The sequence below is a fragment of the Apteryx mantelli genome, chromosome 16, assembly GCF_036417845.1.
Source record: "Apteryx mantelli isolate bAptMan1 chromosome 16, bAptMan1.hap1, whole genome shotgun sequence".
Taxonomy (NCBI): Eukaryota; Metazoa; Chordata; class Aves; order Apterygiformes; family Apterygidae; genus Apteryx; species Apteryx mantelli.
This window is the reverse complement of record NC_089993.1, coordinates 22,018,390-22,035,026: the sequence shown is the minus strand read 5'-3', so window position 1 is coordinate 22,035,026 and position 16,637 is coordinate 22,018,390. Positions and strand designations below refer to the sequence as shown.

General features: G+C 37.2%; 1 protein-coding gene across 3 annotated transcripts; it reads left to right on the top strand.

Moving 5' to 3' along the window:
* Nucleotides 1-25: 25 nt before the first annotated feature.
* NSMCE1 (NSE1 homolog, SMC5-SMC6 complex component) lies at nucleotides 26-15,961 on the top strand. 3 transcript variants are annotated; one of them, XM_013944666.2, is made up of 9 exons: nucleotides 26-116; nucleotides 342-436; nucleotides 807-950; nucleotides 10,144-10,265; nucleotides 11,609-11,686; nucleotides 13,029-13,175; nucleotides 14,130-14,246; nucleotides 15,133-15,253; nucleotides 15,733-15,961. In XM_013944666.2, exons 3-9 carry the CDS (start codon nucleotides 833-835, stop codon nucleotides 15,801-15,803), a joined length of 774 nt encoding a protein of 257 aa, XP_013800120.1. In that variant the 5' UTR covers nucleotides 26-116; nucleotides 342-436; nucleotides 807-832; the 3' UTR covers nucleotides 15,804-15,961. The 3 variants fall into 3 exon arrangements, with proteins under 3 accessions (XP_013800120.1, XP_067162775.1, XP_013800121.1); XM_013944667.2 differs by having other exon boundaries at nucleotides 35-116; nucleotides 392-436; XM_067306674.1 differs by lacking the exon at nucleotides 11,609-11,686.
* Nucleotides 15,962-16,637: the final 676 nt, after the last annotated feature.

The window sequence follows — 16,637 nt, the reverse complement described above, 5'->3', positions numbered from 1 at the left end:
ACAGCGCCGGCTGGGCGGGCTCTGTTGGGCGCTAGCTGAGCCGGTCGATGGCAGGCGGCTGTGGCGATCCCCGAACTGTCGAGTGCAGGAGGGCTGCGGCGCCGCAGGCCCGCGGGGTGAGGCGGTGGCGGCGGCGGCGGCAGGCGGGGGGGCCGAGGCAGGGGCGGCGGCGTGACGGGGGTGGGGGCCTTTGGGGCAGTGGGGGCGACAGGGCCGGGGAGGGACAGCGCTGGGGCCTTTGGGCCTGGGGGGACGGTGGGGACGAGCGGGCTGGGGGCGGGGGGGGGGTCTTTGGTTTGGAGGACTCTGGAAGCTTCTTACATCTTTTGGATTTTTTTCAGCGTTATTTGGCTGGAATGGTCAAAGAATTTCTTGAAATGCTTTTGTTTAGTTCTGACAATCTTCACGACATGTAGAGGAGGATTTTCTGTCCTAAGTAAGTTACACTCTTTAACTAGACAAGCTATTTGAGTATGTACTAAACAGAAGAAGTATTTAACACAAAACTGTGCAAGATGTTCTGTTGACTGTAATAGATGTTAAGAGAATTGTTTTGGGGGGTATGATGGCACAATGTCTACATTATTTTAATCTGTAACTGAAAGTGTTAGGTAAAATCAGTTAGACTTTGTCTGTTGCATTCTTCTCATAGAACCCTGGAGTTAGTCAACGTCTGTATTTGGAGATGAAGCTGGGGTATCTTCTTTTTTGCCCTGATTCAGTTTTTTAGCTCACTGATTTGTTCTTTTTTATAAATTAGAAATTTAATTGAAATCTGTATTAATTCCAGTGTACTCCCTTTTCAGCATTTGAAGCCTGGTGGAATATTGCAATGGCAGCTCAGATGACTGATAGTCATCGACGATTCTTGCAGGTCCTGATGTCTCATGGGATAATGGAAGGATCAGAGGCTAGGAAATTACACAGGCATTGCTGTGAAATCCATAAAGGTTTGTCTCTCTTTCTGAGAAAAAGTGTTGAGAATAAGATGGGAGAACACTTTTTTCTGATATAGTTTATAAGTAGTTACATTATTTTGAAAGCATACACCATCTAAAGAAATGTTAAAAATTTTAATGACATGCATGTTCTCTCTCCTTTCTTTCCTAAAAGAAAAAATAAAACAACCCAAAGGAAATTAAGGTTTAATCCAGTTAGATTCATACAGAGCAAACTCTAACTTTTTATTTTAGCAGAGACTTTTTTTTTTGGTTATGTATTTAAAATTTTATTCATTCTTGCCAAGAACAGTGTTTAAGTCTCCAGAATGTTTTTCTTCATACTTCTTTGGAAGGATTTCCTTTGGAATATAATATGAAGTATATGCTGTTATGCAATGCATCCATCTGGAGTAAATCTGTTGCCTGACTGATTACATGTTCAGTTAGGTTAGTCCTGATATATGCTATAACAAGCTGAATTTTATGGCACATAGAACAAAAATTTGGTTATATACTTTCAAATTTGTTTGAAGTTCCTGACTGAACAAAAATACTACAGAAATGTGTAATCAACTCAGTTATGATTTTTTCAGAGAGATCTACTTACTATCTGTAAGTGTGTCTCTTCACTAATTTTGAAAATGTGGTGGGCACAAACTGAAATAAACCTGAAATGAGTAATGCATTTAGCACTAATTAATTGGTAGGTTTTAGTTGTAAATTATATAGTCTGACAAAATAAAAAATTAAATCCTAATTGCTGTTTCCCAGAGAACAATGAAAATAATAAAATTCCCATATTTTTATCTTGTCCTTATTTATGAGCAAAATTAAAAAGGACAAGGAATGTGTTTAAAAAAAAAAAAAAGCCATTTGAAAGGAAATGTCCAAATGCTGTTTAAAGTAGTAATTTTAACAAATTACTGTTGAAAGTTGGATAACTCTAGAAAATATGTTGCTTAAATTACACATTGAGAGAAGTGATGTGCACTGAATATACATCTCAAGTTATTCTCTTGTACTCTAGCATTTAAGATTTAAAAAATAAAAACCCTCTTAACAGTTATATTTGAGGGATTTGGTCAGTTCATGCTGTTTATGTGAATCTGTTGAGAGCTGAACCAATAATTGCAGGAGAACTGAACTATTCAGTTTGTTACTGAAGTGGTTAGTGGTGATGATAACTTTAGCATCATCACTGCTAACATTTCTTTCCCCCTGTTAGAAGAGACTGTAGTTACTGATATGGACAATCACTTGTGAACTCAGACTTGAGAGTCCTTTCCGGAAGAGCCCACTACCTATATATTTTCCGTAGTTAAAATGTGTCAAGCAGGTTCCACAGGTTTGTTCAAACTTTGCTGAGCCAGAAGAACTTATTTCAGCACCTGTGCAAGGTCCTGACTGATAGATGGAAATTCCTGACTAGAAAAAATGACATGACAAATTCCTGACTAGAAAAAATACTGTTGCTCTTCATTGGTTTACTCCTGTATTTGTGAGAAACAAGTCACTGTGTCTTGTAAAAATAAACATGTGGTAAATGCATTTGGTAAATGGCCTAAACCAACAGCTTGGATATAACCAGTTTGTTGTGTGTTTAGTAAAAAGAATCTTAAGAGAAAAACTTTACAGCTAGATCCTGTATTGAGTATGTAGAATCAGTGAATTTTAAGATTGCAGGATGCAGCAAGAGCTGATAAAGTAACATTCATTAGAAAGAATTATTTATTAGGAAGAGGTTTTTTTTAAATAGCTCCCTTGCAATTGCTGCCTACCAAGTACTTCATATTTTGTCTGTATAGTGACAGCCAATGCGCAATGGAAAAGACTGTGAAACTACTCAGATACAGTGTGGGAGTTTTAAGTGTCACAATTTTATTAAATGCTCTACCGAGGAAGGCTGTGTGTCATGTTGGGGGACAAAGGGATGTTGAACTTGACTCATTGAATGGAACTTTTTTTTTTTTTTTTTTTTTTTACATCTTTACATTTGTTATGAATTAAAAAAAATAGTGAGTTGACAGACCATCCTTATTAGGGCAGAGTCGCCATGATCTTGTCAGTTGTGATATTGTTAGTAACGTTTTTCTGAGGAAACATAGCCTGTCTGTACTATTTCTTGAAGAAGTTCTGTTTTTGATGTAGTTTCTTCAAATACATCTTAATAATGCTCAGTGCAATCTGAATAATAATTTTCTAGTCAGATCAAAGCTAATGTACCTAAAACAGCATAATTGAATTAATTCCTTTCCCCCGCAGATCGAAGTATTGTATAACAAGGCTGTCACCTATCTATGATGATGGTTTCCTTAAACATAAAAGAACGAAAAAGCTTTGTCTGACAAAGTCAAGTCATACAGTAACCAGTCTGTGTAGCCTCTGAGCAAAGCGATCTGACTGTTTTCCATCTTGGTATTTGGCACGTTCTCTTGTTCTGTTTTATTTCAAAATCACAAGACTTTTGGCTAGAGACACCTTCTTATTGTTTGTGCAGCACATGTATGCTTGCTGTTAGCAGTCAAGTACCTATACTAAAATTGCACAGATCTCTGAAGGAAAAGCTCCAAACATCTATCAAAATGCATAGGACCACTAGAAAATGTGCAATTCAGTTAGGATATAAATTGCAGGATTGTTCAGCAAAGGTATTATTATTTTTACTGGAATCTGTTAAACGCATGTTTTTTTCTGTCTGCAGTGTGTTACGGCTTCTCCAGTTATGAAACATGTTATGGTAAAATCTTAAGTGCAAAGCTAAAGACATTTCACAGTGTTCCAGTGTTATGTATAGCTGAGGTACCATGACATTCTCAGCATCCTTTTTTGGGGTGGCTTTGTGTGTTGTCTTTGTGGGTGATTGCTGAGCACCTTTTTCCTGTGTTTGGACAGTTGGGGAGCTGATGGTATCTGTGCTGGATGTTGGATCCTTTCACAGGACGTTCTCTGTGGGAAGGGAATATGTGAAAAATGAATATAATCCTGTCCCCAGCCTGAAAGCAGGAAATGTAGTAGAAATAGGAGAGTTTGCAGTTATTTTTCCTGCTATCTTCCAAGCCAGCTGTAGTTCTTTAATAACTGGAGCGATGTGTTTACACCTCTAAATTGTACAACTGAAAAAATTGTGCCTCTCCCTTGGAAAACACATTTTTCTCTGTAATAGCGCTGCTTTTCCTCAGCGTATGGAGTAAATACTAAGATTCATGTGCTTTCCTCTTTATCGCTTGACAGATTCCCCAGCTCATCTATTTTTTCTTTGATTCAGTACATTTTCATCTGACAAGTATTTAAACAAATTGAAACACAGGAAATTCCATCTGAGCATAAGAAAACACTTCTTCACTGTGAGGGTGGTTGAACACTGGAATGGATTGCCCAGAAAGGTTGCAGAGCCTCCATCCTTGGAGATACTCAGAACACGTGTGGACATGTCCTGGGCAACGTGCTCTAGCTGCCCCTGCTTGAGCAGGGGTTTTAGATCCAGGTGATCTCCAGAGGTCCCTTCCAATCCCAGCTATTCTGTGATTCTGTGAAACATAAGAATATTAGGTATTTTGGTGACCAGCATTTTATTTTCCAAAGAAAAGGGCATTCACAAGCATTTTCTTTGCTACAGTCTTTAAGGCCAGAAGGGTAACAGAAAAAAACAAATGTATTTTCTTCCCATATATTTTTGATGAATCTACAGATAATATGGAGGGACAAATTCAAGTTGCATTTCAAATCAATGGCAAGATTTATTGAACACCAATATTATAAAATTCATTATAAAGTGTAACTGTTTATTGAGTTACATCAGTCATTGTGCTATCAAACTCTAATGCATTGCACTTGTGAAGGGTTGTTTAAACAAATGAATAGATTAGAGAAAACTGCGTTTTTTTCCTTCCTATTTGGATATAGGGAAGGAATGTATTTATTTAGCCATTCATTAATGGGGATTATACTATATTGGTTTTTGTCTAAGTAGATTCTGTATTTTATTTAACTGGCTAGGTAGCTAAACTCTGAAGAAAATGTCTGTGAGTGGCAACTTTAGTCTACAGTTATACCCAGTTTTTTAGGCATAATACATTTCGTGCTTGACTGTTGTAAGACCCACTAAATAAACTATCTATGAGAAAGAAGGGATTCATACAACAGGCAAGCATTTTTGTTTTACATGTGGCAAACTTATTTTTAGTATTTGTTATTCTAGGAAAAAGCCCCAGTAGCTGCTTTGATGTGTGACCTAGTGTGCTAATTATGCTAATATCTTGTTTGCAAAGTTCAGCTAGAGCTTTGGGGATTTTTTATTATCTGTGGCGGGGTTTGCAGATAATCATCTGCTTGAAGACTGTGTTTTATGTTATCAGAGAAGGGTTTGCACTGAAAAACAACAGAAAAACTTACTGTGCTGTTGTTTTGATATTTTGCTAGTGAATACTTCAGTTATTTCTCCTAGATGTTGTGGGAGAAGTGAACGCTGAGGAAATATTTTGGTGAGGACAAGGTGAGGTCTGGTGAACAGCTGTACTTTTTTTCCATCTCATCTGCATCATATTACCCATTATTAGTTTTGGAAGCCATGCTCCGGCCAGGCTTGTTAGTATACTCATGGCTTATCATAATGACACTCTACCAGGGCTCTTCTGTTTTCACCATGGATTTGTATCTACTTATCCATAGAATTTAAGGCCAGAATGCAGTAATACAACAATCTCTTTTTGTCTACCATGTAAACCAGGCCATATTTTTTACAAAATATTTTTTGCTGCACTTCAGATGACTTGTAGCTGGATTGAAACCTAAAATGTAGAGAAGCTTATCAAATCTTCGTTGAGATGTTGTGGTAATGAAGACTGACTTGATATCCCCTGGGTCCAAATTCAGTATTCACTGTGTTAAAAACAGTGACAGAAGATTGGATACCTGAGTATTAGTCTGTACTGAACCAACGTTGTAGCATAGTGCATTAGCCATCACTCAGGTAGTAGTTACGCTTTAAAACCAAAGTCTTCGCTATGAATGGTTACTGAAATTTATAGAGACATTTTCAAGAGTATCAGCATTGGTATATGGCTGAAAATCCAGCCACCCAGTTTGAATAACTGGATATTTTCCCTGCCTAAACACATTTGCAGTTTGATTGTTTTTGTTCTAGATGGTTGCGTTGCAAAACACTCTTAGAAGCAGCAACTTCTGCTTCTCAGTGATTCTCTTTTCATGGGAGGCCTGAAACATATATTGTAGATGTGTGTATATAAACAGGTATAATGTGAATGGTTCTATGTGAGTATAAAATAATGTAAAGCAGGATATACATAAAAAATTAATCACAAATGATGTAGTCTAGTCCATAGTTAAAATGTCATTCAGCTCTTTGAGGCAAGGATTGCCTGTTTTTATGTCTTCGTATAATATCTTCTGCTATTAGGAGGGAGTATTCCTGGTTGTTCCCTCTATTGTATAACAACAACAAAAATCAGAGGAAAAAAGGTTTTGCAAAACATGTCATTATGAAGTGCAACTAAGACTGTTTTGATTTTTAAAGGACTTCAGACAGGCTCTTAGATTCTCTTATGAATAGTGGTCCTCTCTCAGTTTTTCCTAGCTATAATAAAGTTCCCAGGCAGCATTTTCAAATCTCAATAGGGAGCTTTTTATATATATAAATCTTCCTACTTAGGGAATAAGTCAAGGAAATTAAGAAATTGTTTTTCTCAAAAAACTCACTTTTCTGAATGTGTTGGTCTTCTATGAAATCAAAACTGAGCAGCAGTGACTTAAAATCAAAATAATTTGTCATGTTATTCTTCGTGGTTACTTCTAGTTTTTGCTTAATGCTGAAGTTTCTAAACTGATGAATTGCCTGTCAGAAGTTGGATAGTTATTATCTTTTAAATATGATTTGACCCTGAAAATTAACCATAAATATCAAAACCGTTTCTCAATGGCTTATATTACATCTGTAATCAGTGTCCGTGTCAAAGTAGAAGAAAAACAAGCTATTTTCGTAATACAACTTTGCGGACTAGAACTGCACTTAATCTTCTGCTAAATCTGTTTACAGAGAACATGAAAACTAAAGTGCATAGATGTGATAAATTTATGTTTAGGTTTTATATGAGTAAAGATCTTATCTCTTTTCTTTTAAAGCATTTATTCAGCTTATTTGTAGTCTTTTGCCTTAAACGTGGGAGCCCTGATTTTATAACACTCCACGTATTTTTTGAAATTTATCATGAAACTGTGGCTTCTCTAACTGACCTTAGTAACAAGATTCCTGATGTTTGCTTGTCTTTAAACAATACAGTTTAAAACAGTGCCAATTTAAAAAAATAATAATTAACCAAGATGCAAAATGAAAGTTAGTTTGCTCTGCTACCTGCTGTTTACAGTTTGCATACAGACATGTTCAGAAAATTTTCTGGTTTCTCTGAGCACCTCTACATTGTATCACAACCAGGGACCTGTTGAACTTTTCTCTGGAAAATACTTGAGGTTTAAGAGTTTGTGTAAATTAAAAAAAATTACTATGTGATCTGCTATCTATCTGTTCTTGAACTGAAATAATTTCTTTTAAAGAAAATGCTCCCAGGCAGTGTTCTATACTATAGTTCTATACTATATATAATGAGCTCTTTTTCTAATGCTGCCACATGCTATCTTTATTGAGTGTTCAGGGCTGAGGATTGTTTATTGATAGAGAGGATAAAGAACAGTAGCTAGTTCCATGATATACTTGGTTTTCAATGCTGTGCACAACTTTGTTCTGTTTGTAATTGGACCTGAAAACTGGAATAGCAATTTGCTTTGATTTTATTTGACTGAAAGCAGATTACAATAAGTACATCTGTGATTGGTATTAGTTGAGATTATACTTTTTGCCCTAGAGAAGGAAATGATTTATTTCTGTTAGAGAAATATCATTTACAGCAACTGTTAGTAAGGTTTAGATTTTTATTTTTTAAGGTAGTACATTTTGCTGGAAAGCTATCAGAAATTAAGACTTTTGAAAAAGTTTAATATTCTGTCATGTCACAAGAAGGCCTTCCTAACTACAGTTGTTTGAAGTAGTATTGACAATCTGGGCTTTCAGATATTTTACTAAAAGAAAAAAGGCAGATAGATTCCTGTATATGTGGAGCCAGAGTATGAAGACTGTGGATACTTAGTGGATTAATATCCACATTTTAGTAACATCACGTTAGTTTGTCCTCTTTCTCATCAAATCTGTTGCAGTATATTGCTGGGTTTTAGTAGTAATATATTTGAATAAACAGTTTCTATCCAATTAGTTAATTTAGAGGTTATTCATAGTACAGCTTTGTGTACAAGAACTGTTTCATAGAGGAATCACAGAACAGTTGAGGTTGGAAGGGACCTCTGGAAATCATCTGATCCAACACCCTGCTCAAGCAGGGTCACCTAGAGCACGTTGACCAGGACCATGTCCAGGTGGCTTTTGAATATCTCCAAGGAAGGAGACTCCACAGCCTCTCTGGGCAACCTGTGCCGGTGCTCAGTCACCCTCACAGTAAAGCAGTTTTTCCTCATGTTCAGACAGAACTTCCTGTGTTTCAGGTTGTGCCCATTGCCTCTCATTCTGTTACTGGGCACCACTGAGGAGAGTCTGGCTCTGTCTTCTTTACACCCTCCCTTCAGATCCCCCCGAGCCTTCTCTTCTCCAGTCTGAACAGTCCCAGCTCTCTCAGCCTTTCCTCATATGACACATACTCCAGTCGCATAATCATTTTAGTAGCCCTTCACTGGACTCCTTCTGGTAGCTCCCTGTCTCTCTTGTATTGGGGAGCCAAGAACTGGACCTAGTACTGCAGATGTGAAAGGAAGGTAATGTGGAAGGAAGGTTATGAATCTTTGCTCATGGTGAATGGTATTCATCATTTCTCCTTCTGAATCTGGAATAGTAAAGTGTACAGACTTCTTGGATGTTACAGCCTTTAAGCACAGCTTTTGGGGTGATCCATCTCCTAATTCAATTTTTATGGAGAATTTATATCATTTTCTGATGAGTGGAGCAGCCTTTCATCTAAAATTAAAATGTTACAGCTGTTGCCCAAAAGAATATTCTTTAATCTCTTTCATGTTACCCTCTTTTAGATCTGTCATTAACATTCACTGGCCTTGATGTCTGCAGTCTCCTTCCTGCTGACAGGTGCCAGGCAGGGGAAAATTCAATTTCAGATAATTATACTTATTTTAATTTTTTCTTGCAATTTGTTGGTTTTGTCCACTTATGGAGTCTTGCATAAACCAGAATCATGAACTTTCTGGGCAGGATTATCCAGCGTCTCATGTTTTTGTGCTGTACTATACTGTAAAGTACAGAGGATTTTGGAGCCTTCAGTTGGACCTCTGCTGCTATTACATAAGTGATTGACTCTTATAACTGAGAATAGTATTCAGGTAGTGATAATTGGTAGTATTTTTTGAGAAATCAGTCACTTTCCTGTATAGCTGAGTTGTGAACTGTTATTTAATGCTGTTTTTAAGCCCTAGCATGCTGAAGTCAGTGGGAGTTTTGTCACTAGCACCATTGGAGCTGGGATTTCACCCTCTTGTTTTGGATGGAATCTCTGAGGGCTTGTGCAGCTCCTGTGCAAGCATAAGCCACAGCTACAGCACCTGCTTCTACAAAAGACTCCAAAGCCCATCTTAATTATGTCTATGATAAAACTTCTGCAAGCATTTCATTTGCTTATGGAATGCCACAAAAATATTAATGGTATTTCCACAAAGCTAGAATTTTAAGTTTTTTGGCATGTAACTTGATTGCTACATGCCAATTAGTTTGTGAAATAGAACACAAGAAACAAGGAATCTGTTGTATATAAACAAAAGAGATTAAATATGTATTTTGTATTGTGCGTAAGAATTGTTTCTGGTGGTATTTTATTTTCAACTAGACTTAGTTGAAGGCAGTTGCTGTAAGTAATGGATTACTGTGGTGAGTTCTATACAGTGAGGCAAAAAGTCTGGACTCTCTTTCTGTACACTCTGACTTTCAAGGAGGTGAACTTTTCTGAAGGTTAGTAATCAGCAGCACAAAATGTTATATGTCTGCTGCATATAATGGACCTGTTCAAATTCTGCCTGAATAACTTTGAGCTGCTTTACCCAGGCCAGGAAAAAACATTTCAGCAGATAAAACATAAAAAGGTCTGCCTAAGTTTTTCTTTTTTTTTTTTTTTCTCCCCAGTCTACTATGCACATGATAAATTGGATGATTTCATCAATACTATTAACATCCATCTGCAGCCTTTGTTTATGCAGATCCGGAAAGGAATGTCTGAAGATGACGGGAGAGTGCGTTATGCCCTAGTAAGTATGTGATGTGCTGCCATCTTATGGTTTTGGCTTCTCATGATGAGTGCATAAATCGCCACGTGGAGCAGTAATGAGTGGTCACCTGTGTCACTGATGTAAAATTAACCTTTGTGAATGATGTGCCAATAAAAGGTACATATGCCTTCTAATTGTAAACTGGGCAAAAACCATATCTGTATCTGTGCATAATAAACACAAGGTTGCTCTAAGTGCCAGCTTAGGAAGGTTGAGTTATCTATGATCCTTTGTTACAATTTATTTATTAAAACCCCCCTGCTATTTAGAGAAAACACAGAAGTGAAAGGTGTATCTGCCGGTAGGCTTCTTACTCTTAGCAGTGTCTTGTTTTGTTTCTGCTGGGTTGTTCCCCTCTTAGGCTGACAGCTGCTGTAGAAGCTCCATGTAGAACAGGGAAGTGGGAGGATAAACTGTCAACACCATAGGTGCGTGGGAATGGAATATGGCAGTAAGGACCATAGTAGTGTCTGTTTTATGTAGCATAAACATTGCTTAAGATTTAGAGATGAAGTAAGATTTTTTTTTTTCACAGATTTTTCTTTCTCAAGAGGAATATTTCAGCTAGAAAACATTGAGAGCTTTCCAACATTAGTTTTCTTTTTTTCCTTAATCAACAAGCTACCTAACATAAAAGGTTTGCTAAGGAATAGCTTATATATATTTCCCTGGATGCTCTGAAATCTGAATGTCAAAGAGGGAAGGCTATACAGTGATGTGAAAAGACCATACTTGAAGTCTTCTGATGTTAACTGCTGCTTTTAACCTTTCTGGGTAATTTTGCCAATTAATTTGAGCTAATATTGAAGAGCAGTAGCATGAGCAATACAAATATGAAATATCAATAATTGTTTTTCACAATGAAATAAAAACATGCATTATAAAATATTTACCACTATTGTCTAGCACAGTGTCCTGGTGGACTATATTAGTTCTACTGTATGACTTTGCATCTTGTCTCAAAATTTGGCAATTTTTTCTATTAGCTTAATATAAACTTAAGATATGGTCTTAAATTCTTCTCCACTTGTCTACCTCCATTTGTCCCAGGTTATTGGGGGAGAGGGCAGGGGGTTGCTCAAGAGAGAGCTTGGACTGGGCAGAGCCTGCTGTGCAGAACATATGGCTGGAATGAACAGGGTCTGTAAAGAGAGAACTCGGGTATTATCTTTAAGGAACAGCCTCCTTCATGCTACTTAAAGAAATGACATTCCTGTTAATTTTAAGATGATATATTCTTTTCACTGCAATATCTTTTGTAATTTATTATGTAGAAATACAAAGGCATCATTTTGATCTCAGTATAAGTATTATTTTTATAGGTTAATCTGGCAGAAACTGAAATAACTAAAATGGCATCTGATTATACAGAAAATGAATTAGAATTGTTCAGAAAAACAGTAAGTATGTCATTTATTAGTTAGCAAATTGTATTATTTGTGAAGGTATCCTCTTAAAATGAATGGAAATTTGAAATATTTTTCAGGAACTAGTTGCCATTTCACATAAGTTTATAATTGTTAATTTTATCTCACATCATGTAGGGGAAAAAATATAAGTATATAGAAGCAATCATTCCCTATTGAAAATCAGTTGTTGTTAAACGGAAATCAGTAACAGGGGAGGGCTCCTTGGAGTGAATGACTTGGCATATCTGCTTGTAGTTAAGCAAACATCCTTCAGCAACTTTATTCTAGAGTTTTCAGCTGGAATTGCTGAATCTTGCTAAGAAAGAGCCACATTCTCACTGATTTCAGCACTCTATTAATATACAGTAGATTTTAATGCTAATAATGTAGAAGTTGGATTTGGTGATTTAAATGGAAACATTCTGTGTATTATTGTTACGGTAGCCAATTCATTCTGCGTTTTAACTAGTCAGAATGGTGCTTATCAAACAAGAAAACATAATACCTGAGCAATTTTTAAAGTTCCAAATAGATCTGTTAGGTCTAGATACCAAGACATGCAGTGTCCAATTTCATACCAACAACTAGTATTTTGAGTTGTGATTGTAGCTATGTATCTTTCATGTTTTAGTAGGTTGTTCTCATAATGCTTTGAACTTTGAGGACATAATTTGTCCAGCTGTTAGACTTTCCTGGTCTTGCACTATAGTCATTAAAATAAAAATTTTCTGTATAAACTGGAAAGAGTAGTGTATCAACTGTTCTGTCAGCAGCTGCTGAAGTCTGAGAAACTGAGAGTATCCAGAGATTTTTTTATTATTGTTGTGCTGACATGACTGTTCAGGTGCTACTGCGGAGACAACGTTGTCATGGCACATATTACTACTACCATATAAACCGCATGCTGCTCTGTGATAATGAGCAGCAGGAATGTTTCCATTGAGGGAATCTCTGAAAATTGGTAACAGTGCTACAGCCTACATGTGCTAGATAGGTTCAGCAGTACCAACGAATCCAGAGGGGACAAATTTACTCTGGTCGCTAAAGATCTTTCCTCAAAAGAAACAGATGCATCAGTCCTGAATATGCTCAAGGGTCCTTGCATGCAGCTTCATTTAGGCAACACTGTACATGTTCTTGGCAAAGATTAAAATCGACAAGGTAACTATGATTGTTTTAGATTTTGACCTGTGTTTTACATAGTTCTGGTTCAAGCCATATACTGTAGTATATACCAGAATATATATGTATGCTGGAAAAATGGTACATTACTATAAGGTGTGCCTGCCTAATTGCATGCTTTTTTAATAGTTGAAAATATTTCTTCCTGTAGATGGACCTAATCATTTTATCAGAAAATGGCTTTGCCTCTTCCACAGAGATTTTAAACTTTGCTGACCAACTGAAGACAAAGAAAATGAAGAAAAAGGAAGCAGAGCAAGTGTTGAAACTTTTTGTGGAGGATAAGTGGCTCTCTGAGGTAACGAATGTATCTTACCAAGTGTTTGTATTTTAATAGGTCCAGATATTATTTTTTCATGGATGTGATAGCTGAAATTGGAGCTATTCTTCAATGAAAGACAGCAAAAATGGTTTTGTGGGGCCTGTCCTTATTGTCACCCCAGTCACTGATTTTTTGAAGAAAAGGTAGTACATTTACAAGCAAAAAGTCCTTGGGTAGGTCTACACAGAACAACATGGCTTCAGTTTCTTGTATGTGTGCTAGTGCAGCTATCTGTGTACAGACATACAGACATCCCTTGTACTTAACAGCAGAACATACTTAAAGCTTGAATCAAGAGAGAAGCTCTTCAAGGTGATCAGTGCTGCCAGTAACATTTAGGATTTCCTGGAAAAAGCAGTGAGGTCAAACATGTTGAAAATGCCTGTACCAGCAGTGCACTTGCCACTGTGCGCATCTGGAGATCTCCTTTACTTCATGAGGCAGAAACTGAGTGGACACTGCAGCTGTTTGTTAGGATTAGTGAGACCTCAATTCCTTCTCTGCTGGATGCATCACATCATAGATCTCCAACATGCTGCTGCATGTTTCCTTACGTTGCAGTGCTTTAGCAGAGATTTTCCAAGATGCATCAAATGCCCAGATTTCTCTGAAAGCCAATAGTTTCTCTAACGTGCAAACTGAAGGGTCCCCAAACTGTCTCAGCTTAAGGAGGGCGTGCTTGCTCATCTCTACCTTCCAAGGACTACATCTCTATTAAGGGTGTGAGATCATTCTTTTGATCCTCTAAGCAAATGAGGTTCTGCCACTTAAAAAGTATTTTGGCTTTGCCTTTTGTCAGTGTTGGGATGTTTGTTTCACTATGGCAAAAAAAGTGGATGTCAAATGTTTGCTAAAGAGTGGTGAGCAAGGTCGAAAGGGACAAAAGGAACTAAAATAAATTGATTGTCTCACCAATTCTTGTTTCATTAGAGAAATGGCGAATATACGCTGCATACTCGCTGCATAATGGAGATGGAACAATACATTCTCAGCAACTACCAAGGTGTGGCAAGGAAGTGTAACATCTGTCACAGCCTTGCCATCCAGGTAACACAATTGTTTGGATTACCTTAGCAGGCTTCTGCTGATGGACTATCATGGTCATAGCTGAAGTGTGTGATACTTTCCTTTGAGGGTTAGTCAGACACTAACATTTCTGGTCTTGTAATGTGGTAAAGGTGCTCATCTATATTTAAAAAAAAAAAAATTCCCCTTTTGTCAGTGTAGATATTGTATCTTCTGTCTTTGGAAAAAAAAAAAAAACCTTGGAGAAACTAATCCAATGAGGAACATTATCACACTGCCTTGCTTTCTAAGCCCAGCAGGCTAGAAGTGAACCCTTATCCTTACACAGGCATAACAGTAAGGGTTAGCTAGCTTGATCTTTGGACCTTGCAAATAGTAATCTTTCATGTGATACACATCCATCTTTGGTCCTGGGATTTTGGTTCAGGAATTGCTTGCATCTTGGATTTTAGAATGAACGTGTGTGTGTGTAGCACACTAAAGGATTGTGCATTGATACCTGTTAAGTTGATAGTTTAGTCTTGTACAGTAGGTGGTTACAACCTGAACTCTGATTCTCAAAACTATCAGACTCTCTTGCTCCTTGACCCTCCATCTCTTCCCAACTAACACACTTCCCTAATGTTATGTTTTCCATCCCAATCGCTCTCCTTTGTTGCAGACAAATAGCTCTGTGTTGTTGAGCTTTCAAGTGAAATTTTGCCCATCTAAGGAGGTGGTATTTCATAGTTTCCAGGAAAATGCCTCCTTTTAACTTTACTGGCATTGGTTTCTGAGTGTCTTCCAACTGTAATGTGTGAAACATTCTTTGGGATAAAGCACTGCATAGCTGTAGCCCTTTTTGACAACTTTAGGTTGAACTGAAGCATGGATTAGAAAGGTTTTTTACTAACACTTCTGATTTTAGAGCCAAGTATGTGAAACCTGTGGAATTGGAATGCATTTACCTTGTGTCGGAAAGTACTTCAAAGCTCAGACTGAACCACACTGTCCTCACTGTAATGATTTCTGGCCTCATGAGATTCCAGGTAAAAAGCAACCTATTTAAAAAAATTAAATGTAGTACTACTAAGGAACAGACTGTGATATTAAATGGCACTGCTTATGTTATTCATAACTGTGGTGAGTATACATTATTTCTGACTTTAATCGACAGTAAATCATCCTTGGGCAGCACTGAGCACTGGAACTGTCAGAAGTATGTCTTGTGGTCATTAGTAGATCCTGTGAATAGTGTTTGTAATAGTATTAAAGTTAAAAACTCCCCAAAACTCCCACAGAAACTAACACACCTCCAAAACCTAAAAGCAAAAAAAACCAACAAAAAACCTTTTGGAAATACTGAGTTCCTATGAAGAGCACAAACTCTTCAGAATTCATTTAGTCAGTGAAATTAGATGTTATGAACAGAAGCACAAGAATATATAAAGCATTTTGAGAAACTGGAGGTCGTGCCATATCATCCTTTTTGTCATTCATTAACCTTGCTTTTTTGTTTTCGTGACAGAGGTGAGTCGGATGGATTCCCAGTTGTCATCAAAAAGAGAGAGAGGAAAAGAGCTTCATTCTCAGCATTAGATGGTGTTAAGACTTGCTTTCAGTGAAAATTTTTTTCCTGTTCTCTTGCAGAATAGCCAGACTGTAATTGTATTTATTAATAACAGTGTAATTTTAAGTGTGTTTATTTTTTTCCCAAAGTTTTTAAGAAGCTTGCAATAAAATTGTCATTGACCTTACTGTTCTCCTAAACAGTTATGTCTGCACAGCTTTCCTGGAGGCTGTCTTGCATACAGAATCACAGAATGGTTGAGGTTGGAAGGGATCCCTGGAAATCATCTAGTCCAACCCCCCTGCTCAAGCAGGGTCACCTAAAACACATTGCCCAGCACAACCCCCCCATTTTCTGAAAGGATGCTTTTTCCTTTTAAGAGTGGCTTGATAAAAAGACTATAGCGCCAAATGCCAGAGAGTTGAATGGCAATATATCTTCCCTTGGTAGAAATGAAAGGAATTCAACACTTGCTCAGGGAAAGGCAGAGTGCCAGCAGTTCAGCTGATCATTAACCAAAGTATGATTAAGTTTCAATTTATGTAATTGAACTATGGATTAGCTACAATTAATTGTAGTCCTAGTCCTTAATACTATTAATTTTTTCCACATTAGAGATTGGTATCATGCTTCATGTTAGCACTTTAATATATTGAATTCATGGGGAGCATTCTCCCCCACTGTTTATGTAACTCCAATTTTTACTGTTACTAAATCCAAACAGAAGGAAACACCAGCTTGGTTATATACATCTTTTGTTCCAAACATTGAGCCACAGTGTCTTGGCAGTGCCCATGTATAGAGCTGTTTTGGATGTACACACACATATGAGACGATCAGCTGGCAGATGCTCTTTACAAGGA

Coding starts and splice junctions, on each gene's coding strand:
- NSMCE1 (XM_013944666.2), top strand. CDS start 833: ATGGCAGCTCAGATGACTGATAGTCATCGACGATTCTTGCAGGTCCTG. Junction 951..10,143: donor TTGCTGTGAAATCCATAAAG/GTTTGTCTCTCT, acceptor TTTTCTCCCCAG/TCTACTATGCACATGATAAA. Junction 13,176..14,129: donor AGGATAAGTGGCTCTCTGAG/GTAACGAATGTA, acceptor TTGTTTCATTAG/AGAAATGGCGAATATACGCT.